The sequence below is a fragment of the Rhopalosiphum padi genome, chromosome 4 (genome assembly GCF_020882245.1).
Source record: "Rhopalosiphum padi isolate XX-2018 chromosome 4, ASM2088224v1, whole genome shotgun sequence".
Classification (NCBI taxonomy): Eukaryota; Metazoa; Arthropoda; class Insecta; order Hemiptera; family Aphididae; genus Rhopalosiphum; species Rhopalosiphum padi.
The window spans coordinates 35,846,337-35,860,841 of NC_083600.1; the positions used below are offsets into that span (position 1 = coordinate 35,846,337).

At 26.3% G+C, this 14,505-nt stretch overlaps 2 protein-coding genes across 2 annotated transcripts; both read left to right on the plus strand.

Moving 5' to 3' along the window:
• The first annotated feature begins 5,187 nt into the window (after window positions 1-5,187).
• Window positions 5,188-8,991, plus strand: LOC132929899 (mothers against decapentaplegic homolog 3-like). Its single transcript, XM_060995530.1, has 5 exons — window positions 5,188-5,736; window positions 5,835-5,996; window positions 6,063-6,287; window positions 7,880-8,024; window positions 8,104-8,991. Exons 1-5 carry the CDS (start codon window positions 5,670-5,672, stop codon window positions 8,225-8,227), a joined length of 723 nt encoding a protein of 240 aa, XP_060851513.1. The 5' UTR covers window positions 5,188-5,669; the 3' UTR covers window positions 8,228-8,991.
• Window positions 8,992-11,032: 2,041 nt separating this feature from the next.
• LOC132930284 (proline-, glutamic acid- and leucine-rich protein 1-like) lies at window positions 11,033-14,442 on the plus strand. The gene is made up of 12 exons (XM_060996059.1): window positions 11,033-11,188; window positions 11,257-11,341; window positions 11,501-11,610; window positions 11,744-11,815; window positions 11,893-12,105; window positions 12,192-12,349; window positions 12,431-12,616; window positions 12,749-12,865; window positions 12,937-13,081; window positions 13,164-13,349; window positions 13,414-13,626; window positions 13,755-14,442. Exons 1-12 carry the CDS (start codon window positions 11,162-11,164, stop codon window positions 14,385-14,387), a joined length of 2,145 nt encoding a protein of 714 aa, XP_060852042.1. The 5' UTR covers window positions 11,033-11,161; the 3' UTR covers window positions 14,388-14,442.
• The last annotated feature ends 63 nt before the right edge of the window (window positions 14,443-14,505 follow it).

The following is a 14,505-nucleotide window of genomic DNA, read 5'->3' on the forward strand; positions in this document are numbered from 1 at the left end:
AACGCTAGATAATTAAACAGTATAGATATGTGATATGTCGTAGGCATATAGTCAAATCAGGCATTTTACTAAATTCCTAGGCATATAGTCAAAGAATTTAATTTTTATGCAATTTCACTATCCGACTAGACATTTAATTAAATTTAGTTAAATATATATGTAAATAAATATTTCTATTAATTATTAAAAAAAAACTCTGTATTATTTATTAATATGTAAAACATGTAGGTAATGAAATACGTTTAATTTCATGTCCATCGGTACTATTGTTTTCAAACTTAAATTATAAATATATATATATATGAGTAATTACTAATTAAATGTGATAGACGTAGACGATAGTACGAGTATATTATATTAACTTGTGGTGGGACACAGGGGGACGGAGTACTTAAACTAAATTTTCAGAAATTTTAGCGTACTCTTACTCTTATTTTTAAGGAAAACGCACGGGACGCTTCATCATTTTGCTTTTTTATCAAAATGCACGAAATACAATCATAATTTGTCTTGGATGAATTATTTCAAAACCATGCATCTATATATAAATAAATAATTAAAAATCGATTTTTTTTTATTTATTTACTTTTATTATCCTTTTGAGTTAGTTATTATTTCTAAATATAATATATATAACAGGTATAGTAATTACCTATATCTTATATTAACTTATTTATTTTTATTTTTCTAATTGATTATTTATAAAATTATAAATATTTCTTATATGATTTAAAGAATAGGGGTGTGGGGCATAGCCCCCGCGCCCTTAATAACGGTAAATAAGTAATGGGGACGCTCTTTTTTTAAAGTAAATAGAATCCCCCTACTTTAATTTTGCCAAGTCGAGCACTATACGAGTAGCGAGTACTATAAAGGAAAACGGTAATGTCAAACCAATCGGTGTTTATGTTTTAAAAAAAATTCTAATTGTTCAAGCAAATGCCACCAAATAATAACAAATAACAACAAATAATTCAAAATTAACAAACATTTGTAGTTATAATATAACCTTTTTATTCATTTTTTATACTTTTACTATCACATATAATTAGTAATTACTTATATACTCGTATATTTATGATTTAAGTTCTAAAACAATAGTACCGATTGACACAAAATTTAACCTATGCCTACATGTTTTATATATTAATAAATAATACAACATTTTTCAATTTTATTATTTGCCTAATAAGCATTTAACTAAATGTCAAGGGGGGTAGTATTATTGCATAAAAATTAAATTCTTTGACTGATTTGACTGGGGAATTATCGATTCCGCCGAAACTACCTGTTTAGGAAAAAGGTTTGTATCGATTCCGCCGGCTACCGTTTATAATATCTACATATTGATTCCGCCGGCTACTGTTTATCCCCCCCCCCTTGTATATTTATTTTAAAATATATACCTACTATATAGCATATAATAAGAATTGTTGGGACGTGGTAAGCAAGGATAATAAATAAATAAGAAAAACGTAATTATTCGTATATATGTGGACTGTATTCCAAAATTAACTATTTTGAATAATAATTGAGATTTTGAGAATAAAGAATAATTTTTATAAACGGCACGGAGGACGCGTTGCGCACTTCTGTAGCTGGCGGAATCAATATGTAGATATTATAAACGGTAGCCGGCGAAATCGATATAAAATCGGCGGAATCGATATGAACCCGATTTGACTATATACCTACGACAGATATATATTGTAAAAAGATAACACAGAAAGAACAAAGGCTACGATTAACTGGAATCTAAACGGTAAGAGACCGAGAGGTAGACCTAAGAAGTATTGGAAGGACAAAATAAAATAACATGAAGACATTGAATAATTAGACATCATAAAAAATTAGGAAGTTTAGATATTTAATCTATTCTGTGGTTTAAGTACACAGAAGATAAAAAAAATATGGAGGACTTTAACAGCTACATAGGCTCTTGAAGAGATGGAAGGCGAAAGAAGAAGAAGAAGACTAGAATATTAAAACATATAATATGCATTTTATTTTTTTTTAATGTTAAAATATTATGCAAAATAATTTTGTAAATAAAATTTGTAATATGCAAATGCAATAGGTATTACATTTTTTCCGTTTATTCAATACCTAGTCTTAAATTCAAATATATATTTTACATAGCTGTTTTTTAAACTAGTTAATAAATAAATGTTAATTCAAGAACCAATTTTATATTGTTAGCTTAAGTAAGAGAGTTTGAATTTATCTATCATTTATGATCAAACTTATAAGCGTAAGAACACTATTTGTTATTTCTCGTTGAATTTGTATGATATTTTACGTATTAACCGACGAGAGATAACAGATAATGTTCTTACCTGTAGAATGTAGGTAATAGGTATTATGGCTCAATTCATTCTAATATTAAACTATTAAAGCTATAACAAATTAACAACACAAAATCGGCTCTATAGTCTATACTCTATACTAAATACAAATTTACTAGATTATAATATGTTTGCAAGACGGAGAAAACACATGCGGATGTAGGATCATCTTAAATTTAAATTATAATTACTCGTATTATAAATTTATCCATTTTAACTAACAGTCGACCGACGAGGTAGGTTTTATCTGGCCCCGGAAATCAAGTTGCGATGGAAGATTAATATTACTAATATTTATTTTATTTATAGTCCATTGATACATGGTAAAATGAGATATGCAATATTACGATAACATCAATAATTATACCACAGAATAAGACAATAGATTATACCTTTAAAATAATTTCAAAAATTGTATATACTTCAACTCGTTATCTAAACTTATAAATTATAATACTATTTGATATATTCTGTTACCGTACCTCTATCCTCTATTAATATTTTTAATCAAAACTTTTTTTATCTTGTCCAAAATTCCAAAATTGTATTATTTATAGTTTATACATAGGTAGATATTGTACTAAAAAAATATTCTGTTAAATTAATATTCTTCTAATAAATTATTAACTATTTGAGGTGTATAAATATCAAGTATAATTATTTTCAAAATAAAAATCTTAAAATGAATTAACATTCGTAAAATATATAAAAAAAAAAATGGGTGATTTCATGCAAAAATATTTTCAAATTATAAAAAGCTGGAAAGTAGGTTATTGCTCTATTATATTAACCAGTAGTTATCGAATGTACTTCGTCATTAAGTAATGCATTTATTAAATTTGAATTCAATGATAAGTCATTGCATTCGAAAAATGATTCTAAACGGGCTGAACGAAGATGATCTGTCAGCCTATATGGCTATATCATTAAGTATTACAATTAAATATAAATTAGTGTTATACATTAATTTTACTATTTTTACTTAAAATATCATTGTTGTATTTTTCCTGGGTATTATAAAATTGAAATACACTTTCATCTCTACTAGTCACATTGTTATAATAATTGCAACTATTCATTTCTGATATTTTGCTATAATAGCTAATTCACCCGTTGCACTATATTTTAAATAGTTAATAATACTATTGATGATTATGTTGAATGTTTAAATTATTAAAAATTAACGACTTATAAAATCGTTAAAAACTTTTCAAAGCTTATTGCAAGAGATATTTAAAATAATATGCAACAAAATAGGTTCAACAATTAGTAGTTATTCTACTAATCAAAGGACACTACTTGTAAGAATACACCCGGAAGACTGAGAAAAATAAGCAACTAGATATAGGTAGTAAAGAGTTTTGTAGGTTTGTAGCAGCAGTAGAATATGACGGATGAACAGGAATTTGCAAAATGGTCATAAGAATCAAGAATCCCTCTCCCCGAAATGTAGGTGTATACTACACTTGCATCATTAGCGTGAGGTCAGGGTATCGTCTACAGTTCTACATTTAATTTATTCTATGATAGACCATTGATAACTCAACTTATATAGCTATATAAATCAATAAAAAGAACTATATTATAGTGAAGTGGATTTTAAAAATAATTAAGTTTCGTTTGATCTGAAATTATGATTTATTTATTTATTGAAATTTGCAAGGCAAATTAAAAATATTTACAATTAAATATTAACATTTATGAACATACTTATATAATATCTACATATCAAAATGTACATACGTTTTTTTTTTCACATGCTTATAAGTAATAAGCTAGGCTCGGAACTTATAGCACTTATAATCATTAAAATAAGCGCTTAAAAACATTATTATAACCACTCAAATAAGCATTTAAAAAACTTAAATTTGAGCAAAAATATTTAATCAAAAAAAAAAAAACTTTCTTTTTATATGATAAAGTAGCCAGTAGGTACTAGACATAATTTTCAACTGTGCTAAAAATAATATAATTAAAGATATTAAAAATATATTAAAAAATATTGAAACAAAATGATAAGGAAAAGTTCCTAACTAAAAATCAAAAAAATAAAATAAATAAATCTTCATATTATAAAAAAAATCAAATTTCACTTTCAAGACATTTTGTCTTATTGTTTATAGATTTTCCGAGGGATTTTCTGAAAAAACTATAAAAAGTAGAAAAACTGGTCAAAAAAGCAAATATAATCAGAAAAAACTAAAAATAAAAATAAGCATGATTTTAAAAAAATTGTTGAAACAAACAAAAACCACTTTTAAATTTCAGAATTTAACGTGTTGTAACATGATATGTACTTACTTCCATAGTTCCATAGCACTGCTACATTTTTAGTCAATCCATAAAAATAAGCAAAAAGCAAATGCTTTAAGTCCCGAGCCCTGGTTATAAGCCATAAGGTATTCAACAATGAAGTGTTGAGTTCATAATCAGGTCCGTAGACTTTGTCTAAGATTGGTAAATGCCAAATGTTAAGTAGTAAGTACTAGGTAATAGGTAATAGCCAATTGGTAATTAATAATTATAATATGAATATGAATCATAGACCTACAAAATATTTTATAATATTACAGTAATTTATATTTTATTGGTACGAGTATATCGAGTAACAGAGTGTATAATATACTATTATATTATAATAGGCTGGACTGGCCAGTCGCCGGTTTGTAATTCGCATTTTTGCACGGTTTCTTCCAATCTTTGATAGAACACTCCAATGATCTGCCAACGCGCCGAAAATTGCAAAGACACTTCGAACTCGTCCGCGTTTCGCCACGAGCGCCATCTACAAACGCGGCGGAGGAATGTGGCGCGCGCTTGTGTCTTACCGTGCGTCGGTGCAAACTGCAAACGGCAAGACGAGTGTGTGTGTGTGTGTGTGTGTGACGAGTGACGACGCTCGGAGTCGAGGCGCAAAAAATAAGTGGAAAAAAAAGTCCCGATTTAACATTGATTGTTCCGTGATTGTAGCGACTAGCAGCCTGTCGACAGGTACGTTCGAAGATAGCGTAGGAGGCGCCGGCGCGTGACGTACTGTCGACTTATATTCTAATTTTTTAAGACAGTCGATCACCGGGTTTTATCGTTTGTTGTGTCGTTGTTTCGTGTACCGTGTATTGTACTATTGCGTCCTTGTGTCTTAACGCCGCTTGCCAGAAAATAGGAACTTTTAGTTTTCCATTTCCCTCGATTTCCCGATTCTGGATTTTTCAGTCTGCCGGCACCTCCCGGAGCGAGTAAGCTCGTTGTTTGTGCCTGCAGTTTTACGACCAGTGTCGGGGTATAGCGAGTGGTGCCGGTGCGATATATCTACACGCCTCCGAGATGATGGATTCGCCGACCACACCGCCGGGCTACATGTCCGAAGACGGCGATAATAATGAATCTCACAGTGAGTAGTTCAGTAATAGTCGATTGATAGTGACAACCTGGCTCCGATGCATTTTGTTAGTCGTTGTTACTTTTTCCTAATGTTCATATTATGAGTAGGTATGAGTCCCAATCCTACTGTGATGGGAGTATTGGACACCCAACCCGTCCTTTACTGCGAACCTGTATTTTGGTGCTCAATTAGCTATTACGAACTCAATACCAGAGTTGGAGAAACGTTCCACGCTTCTCAACCTTCTATATCAGTTGATGGCTTTACAGGTAACAAAAGTCATATGCTTAGCATTATTTTCTCATATTTTAAATTATTTCCTTAATCAATTTCAGATCCCAGTAATTCGGAACGATTTTGCTTGGGTCTTTTGTCAAATGTCAATAGGACAAATGTAGTTGAACAGATTAGGCGTCATATCGGAAAAGGTGTACGACTTTACTACATTGGTGGCGAAGTATTTGCAGAATGCCTTAGCGATTCTAGTATTTTTGTACAGTCACCTAATTGTAATCAGAGATATGGATGGCATCCAGCCACTGTTTGTAAGATACCACCAGGTATGTTTAATTTTTTTTACAGGTTTAATTAATGTAATGGTTCACTAAAAATTGCCTAAATGCAATATAAACCATTGAGTATTCATTATTGGTATGTACCTAATTATATAAATTGTATCTATACAAATTTCAGTTTCTTTTTTATAAAGTTATTTACTGGGTTGTCATACATCATAGTTTGGAATAAATGGTCCATTTTTTGATAAAAATTTTACAAAGTTTTTGTCATCAGTTATTATTTATTGGTTATTTTGTAGGTAACTCATTTTTATTTGTAACATTAAGTTAATTTCTACTTTATAAGAACTCTAAGTTCAATGCTGATCATTGTGTATAATATTTCAATAACAAAAAAAAAAAATAATAATATGTTTTAACTTAAACTTGGTGGTTAACATGGAGCAGGTAACATTTTTCCCATCAAAATTATACATAATTATTTGTCTCTGTTTAAATAAAATAAAATATGGTAACTTCATTTAAACATGTTTGATTTGATTACTTTATTTTAATATAATTAATATCATTGAAAATTAATTATGTTATAAGTTTTTACATAAACTTTCAAATAATACATACATAAACAAGTAATTAAAAGTAGCGATTATTATTGTAAGCAACATAATATTTTATTGAATTGGTATAAGACATGTACGTACCACATATTTTATGATAATGATTAAAAAGTGAAATTTAGAATTCTTACCTTATTGGATGATAACTACCATACCTATTTATTTAAATAAAAAGTAAACTATTATAAAATATTTTTCAGTTGTTTTACTAAGTACATCAAATTTTATCTAATAGCTGTTTAATATAGTTTACATGTCTTAAAATAAATACAGTAAATTCCCATTATAACGAAAGTCATAGAAGTTTCCTGCTGAAAAGCAGAGCTTATAAAGAGCTTATTTTAATTTTCGTTATAACGAGAAAAAAATTCGGTCCCCTGGAGTTCGCTGTAACAGGATTTTACAGTATTACTAACCTTTCTAATTATAGTTATAAATCATAAATATAATTCAAACTAAAGGCCTAATAAACTAAACATGACAAAATTACTTGGACTCTATTTCTGACAACATATCAATGTAAATTAACTAGGAGACTAGGAGAGAACAACTAATTATAAATAGATCCAAACTAGTATACTATGTAATTATGTAAATATAATATAATATGTAGTGCGACATTTGCAAAACTATCCTTATAATCAAACACATAATTATTAATTGCCATGAGTACACAACATCATGTCACCTTCTCAACAATCCATCTATATCAGTAAAAGCTCACAACACTATCATTATTTTAAAATTTTCCAAAGAATTAGACTTAAACTATAAATAAATCTGTATGAGATATATTATTTAATATCTTTTCTAGGCCAATAATCTTTGTCGTTGTAAATACTATATTTTTTTGTCTTAAATTTTTCTAATATTTACTTATGATCATTTTTTTTATTAATTTTACCATTAATTATAGAATAGACTATTCTATTATAATCAATGATTTTTCTAACTAATTTTTATCTTTACAGGTTTTTATTACTGACAAATTATTATTATATTCTATTGTTAATTTAGGTTGTAATTTAAAAATCTTCAACAACCAAGAATTTGCATCTCTTCTATCTCAATCAGTAAGTCAAGGTTTTGAAGCAGTATACCAGTTAACTCGCATGTGTACGATACGTATGTCTTTTGTAAAAGGCTGGGGTGCTGAATATAGGTAAATTATATTTATTTTTTTATTTTTATATTTAAAACTTTTTACTTGTATAAAAAATTGTATTTAATTATATTTATAGGCGACAGACAGTTACATCTACACCTTGTTGGATAGAACTACATTTGAATGGGCCATTGCAGTGGTTGGACAGGGTTCTTACACAAATGGGTTCGCCTCGCTTGACATGTAGTTCTATGTCGTGATTCAACTTAAAAATTTAAACCCACCTTTATTATTACTATATTTTTTTTTAACTGTACATAACTCTTGGAATGGCTGTCTAGTTTAAGGTCGTGAATTGAATCTGTATTTAACCTAATCGACTAATTGGAACAGTGGTTTTGTGTTTTTATGTTTTTATGTAACATGGAAAAAACAACATTTACACCGAAATGTTAGTGATAGATATTTAGAATTATTATTGAGTAATAGAGTTAAGAATTTTTATTATTATTATTATTATTAATATATTTTTTTTATGTTAAAAATAAAAATTTTAAGTAACATGACTTTAAATATATATATGAATATATTATAGTGTTAAGTTTTAAGCTTTTATTTTATAGGTTTGTTCAGTTTGAATTAAATTGTTTAATGTTGTATTAATTTAATTTAATAACAAGTGAAGCCAATAAAAAATCTAAAACCATAGAACTTCTAGCATTAAATGAGCATGTCCATCAAACTGCTTTTTGCATTCACCACGTGCAATATTTTTTTCTTAATTAAACTGATAAGCCATGTTTTGTAAGCGCCCAGGTTGTAGACAGATGAAATATGTTAAATATTGTTTAATATTAAGCTACATACAATTTTGAATTCATTGTTTATAAAGTTAAATACATCTCATTGTTTTGGCGAATAATTAATACATTTTATAAATATTTAAATAATTTGTATATAATTATATTAAAACATTCTTTTCATGTGAGATTTTGAAATAAATTGGCAATTGTGATGTCAATAAGATCTTTGTAATGTTGTTAAAAACATTCTTCAACATTTTTTTTATAATTTGTAATTTTATAAACTTTGAAATAAAATTTTATTAATTATAAAGTAATGAATACAAATATAATATTATATATAGTTGTTCGGTACTAGTAAGTACACTAATTTTTACCAAATTAAAGATAAAATAGTTACGTATAATTATTAGTTGTTCTTTAAATCTTATATTATAAAATATCTAAAAGTAATAAAAATGTTAACTATTAAATCTTATAAGTATCTAACCTAAATTGTGATTAATTTTGGTTTAAATATGTTCTAGTTTGTAAGTATTATATTGATGTACAATAAAGTAAATTTTCAGCAAATAATTTATTAGTAAAAATAATAAATAATGTTTGTCATTACTTAATATTACTTATACATATAATTTATAAGTAATGAATATTATATTTTTTTTAAATTTTAAATTTGTTGATTACTTATTTTGGATGGATTAAAAAAAAATAATATTCACTCAATACTACATCTAAAACTAAAACTTTTTGGAGCTTGACCTTTTCTTGTATATTGTATAAGGTAAAATTAAATTAATTTTTTTATTAGAATTGAAATTAACCAATTTTGAAAACAGTGTTATACAGTTCTAATAATTATTATTTATTACCATATATAATAATAATTCTCAAAGTGAGTGATAGCGCCCCCCCTCCTTTGGACGTTGATAGTCTTTAGGGGTTTTATAAGATCTAAAGACTAATGTTTTTAAGATATACTACAGATAGTAAGAAAACATTTTGAGAACTGGAAAATGTTTGATTCTTAAAGTGGGTGGTGGATGAAATAAGTTTGAGAACCTATGATGTATAAGCTCAATATCAACTTCACTATTTGATTTCATTTGTATAGATTTTTTCCAGTGATGATTTCTTAAGGATATATCATAAATATTATATAGTAATTATTTTAATATTACTAGCTTTTATTAAATTATAGGTACCTTACAATAATTACAACTGTATGAATAGGTTCAATATTCATGGTATAAATCAATTACAATTAATCTAAGTATTTTTTAAATTACTGTGTAATGAATAATAATTTTCGAATTGTAATTGAATATCAAATACTCTCAAAGATATAACGTCATTATAGTTTTGAAAATCAATAGAAGTTTTAAAGTTTTATAAAGATTACAAAGATATTTTTTTTGTGTAACTTCCATTGTTTAATACCCATAATTTTTTTCACTCATATAAATTTAGTTCCTTAAACACACAATTTGAAGAAACTAAAATGAATTTATTGATAGATGGTATATATTTGAATTGATTAAGTGTATGTTAAATGAATATATAATTTGTCAAATTGTGTAAAATAAGTACCATGTGTTTGTTTTCTATAAATACTTAACAATAATGTGTTTTACATAAGTATGTGAATAAATGTTTAAGATTATTTTTATTCAGAGAATTAAAAAAATATATGAAAAATTTATTTTATTAAATTTGTTGATTATTGTGGCGCCCCCGAAGTTAATATTATAATTTATTTTTTTAATTCATAATAAGTATCTCTATAATTATCATCACCTTTAGTTGCTTATTTACGACGCCGTGTTATCATAGTTTTTATGATTATATTTAAAAACATAATAATTTCATTTATAAATATAAATTATTATTACAGAATATTATTATTAATTTTTTTAATTCATAATAAGTATCTCTATAATTATCATCACATTTAGTTGCCTATTTACGACGCCGTGTTATCATAGTTTTTATGATTATATTTAAAAACATAATATTATAATAATTTCATTTATAAATATAAATTATGATGTTTTGTATTTTTGAATATCTGTTAAAAATTCCTGAATCTTCGCTTATATTCTATTATTCTACTACTTAATAAATTTTTAATTGTTGATGATTTAAAAACATGATCTGTGTCATAGGTATATTATGACGTAGCACCGGTTTATCATTGTTATTATCATTGGGTATGCATGTTTGTTATCAGTCGCTGCAACCATGTGGGATTTGATACTTGTCTAACCACAGACAGTTTCAGTAAAACATTACATTACAAACGTTGATCTAACGATTTGATTTACTAGTTGTAGTGTCACTACATATTTTGAAAATATTTTCCATTTCATAAATTACGATAATTGCATAAAAATGAATTCCCAAGTTGCATCCTTAAAGGTCTTACGAAAATAATATTCTGATAATTATTTAGTTGTATATTATAATTGGCATTTTATATTTCATAGGCCGATGAAGCAGTTAATTGGTTCCAGAAACGTTTGAAGAATGCTGTTAGTTATGGACTTTCTTCTGAAGAATGCAAAATGTTTGGTAAAAATTTAAAATTTAATACTATTTATTTATCAGTCAAGTAGGTGTATAGTTAATAATCGATCAAACTATTTAATGTTGGTGTATCGTGTGTATAATCTAATAACATTCAGTGATTATTTGTATGTAATGATAATAAAATTAAATACTTTTTTCTAGAAATTTTCATTACATCAACCTTGGCTGATGTTGACATAAAAAAGCAAATAACTAATACAGTTCTTCCAACATTTTTTGAAAACTTAATATCAAGAAAAGTCAATAAACCAGTAAGAATTATAAATTATATTAATTCATTTATAAATATATAATATATTATGAATAGTTTAGCTTTTTATGAATTATACTATTAAATTGTAAAATGAAATATTTCAATATTTATATTATAATTTGTTTGTCTAGACTATAGATGCACAAGCAACTATAATAAGATTGTTTATGAAATATTATGGAGGAACATGTAATCAATTCAAGGTATCAATATATTTATTAAATTGTTTTTAATAACTTAATAGTTAACTTGTATTTTTACAAATGTAATATTGTCATAGAATATATTAGATAAATTTACGTCTAAAGCACTAAGAGAGTGTTTTAATGAAGATAATATTGTTAACAAAGTGACAAAATATCTTGCTTTATCTCCTCAATGTGGTGGTCGTGGCCAACAAGGTATTAATCATGCTGAAGCTTGGACTAATCAATTTAATGATTATCTGTACTGCGCCAATTATTTTTTGAACCAACTTTATACTAATGTTAATGTAAGAAGAAACATTTAATTAATTAAATTTTAAAAGTTATTATATATATATATATCATGTAACTTTTTTTCTTTTTTGGTGATTAGTTTTTCTTTGGAATGGATGTGACAGATCAATATGAAGGAAAATTTGATATATCAATTTTTAATTTATCTGAACTTGCACAAATGACTCCTAAAGAACGTTATGAAAAGTTGACATCATTATTTATATTTTTCAATACTGCAATCCAATCAATGTTGTTGTAAGAATATCTTAATATAAACATAAATATTGATGTAATTATAATTTATAATATAAATTAAAAATATAATCATATCTATAGGTCAATGTTCTCTACTGTCAAACATCTTGATTCCAACAAAGTCATACAATTTGTCCTCAGTACTTTGTCAGTTACTTCAGAAAAACTTAACGCTACAATGATAACTGAAGATGTCATTGCATTGGATTCTGTTTTATGGAAATTACACTGTTCTGCCATTAAAACAATTTCAGCCCTTATTAAATGGTATGTGTTATCAACTTTCTATTTAAAAATTTAAAAGATTTATTTTTCTTATAGGTTCATTGTTTTTAAATTTTAATTATATTTTCTTAAGATTATTGAAAAATAATAAATTTTAACATATTAATTTTATAGTTGTGGAAGGATATTAATACCTCAAGGAACATTGATTTGTCGTATTTTATTGCAATCCTTAAACATGACACATTTTAATTCATCAAATTCTCAATATGGTACAACAAGATTTAAATTGTAAGTTTTTTTATATCTTATTAATATTAATCTTCTACATAATAACTATATTGTATTTCATTTGCATTAAGGCAACAGCGTGTGTTAACATATCAAGTTCTATGCTCGTGGCAATCTGTTGCTGGATCACAGAGTTCACTTGAATTGTTTAGTGAAAGCCTTACTTCTGGCATTCTATTTGATATCAAATTTGATAAACCATCTCTAAATTTAGTTGTAAGTTTGTAAAAGGTTATATTATATTTATTTTTACTATTAAAATAATTTACTTAATACTAAATTTTTCATTGGTTTCAAGGTTGATAAACAAACAGGTAACAAAAAAAGAAAGAGTGGTGCTCTAAATCAAAAAATTATGAATCAACGTGATACTATTGTTATGCATGACTATCATGCAAATAAAACTGTGTGTACTGAAGCTCATAAAACACTTCAGTTATTTTTAAACACTTTATCGTCAAATTTGAAAGTTCTACAATTTAAAGTATGTGAAACATTTATTATTAAATAATTATTAAAATAAATAATTTAACATGCATTTGCTTTAGATTTTTCAAAGTACAATCATGGGTTTGCTATTAGAAATTATTAAGTGTCAACGACCAAATGATTATCCTCTACCATACTATGATGATTTTTGTCGTCTTAACTTGTACAAGTCTTTGTTAGCTATGATTATTTCACCACATCCACAATGCATTACACATACATCTATAGCATTACGTGTTTTTACTATTGGTACAACTGATCGTAATGAAAAAGTAAGTTATCATTAGAAAGTTTTAAATTTTTGTATTAGTTGATATCACTGGTGTCTTATATTTATGTATTATGTATAACTAAACATGATTTCAATGCTATAATTGTTTTTGATTTTATTGTTATTCAGATAAAAGAAATTTGTAGGTCATCATTAAGCGAACTTGAACATATTATCCGTCCACGTAATGATACGTTATTTTTCCCTCTTGAAAATGAAATAGAAATTCCATCATGTGCTCAAAATACTATACCAGAAAATAAAACTCATTTTTTAAATGAAACAATTGAAGATTTGACTATACCTATTCAAGTAAAAGAATCTAAAAATGTTAATACTGACAATGTACAGCCAAATACAATTCTACAACCTGCTGGAAATATTATATCAGAAAACAAAACCCATGTTATAAATGAAATAGTTGAAGATTCTACTCCACCCATTAAAGTAAAAGAATTTAAAATTATTAATACTGAAAATGTTCAAACAAATACTATTTCACAATCTGCTCAAAATCCTAACCCAGAAAACAAAACTAACTTATCTAATAAAATAGTTGAAGACTCAACTTTGCCTATTGTTGCAAAAGAATTAAATAATCTAAATACTAAACATGTTCAATCAAGTACAGTAATAGAATCTATAAATGCTGATAATAGTATGGATTCAAGCACAAGTGATGATGATGAATCACCAATTAAAAATGAACTGGAAGAGGAAAATTATACAGATATGCTGAACGACTTTATAGACAGTGATTAAAAATTGTAAATATAACTTTTTTGGAACTCTAATAAATTAAAATTATCTAATACAATATTTTATTATTGATATTTAACAATAATTTATCACACCTTATAATCTAATATATTCCATAAAT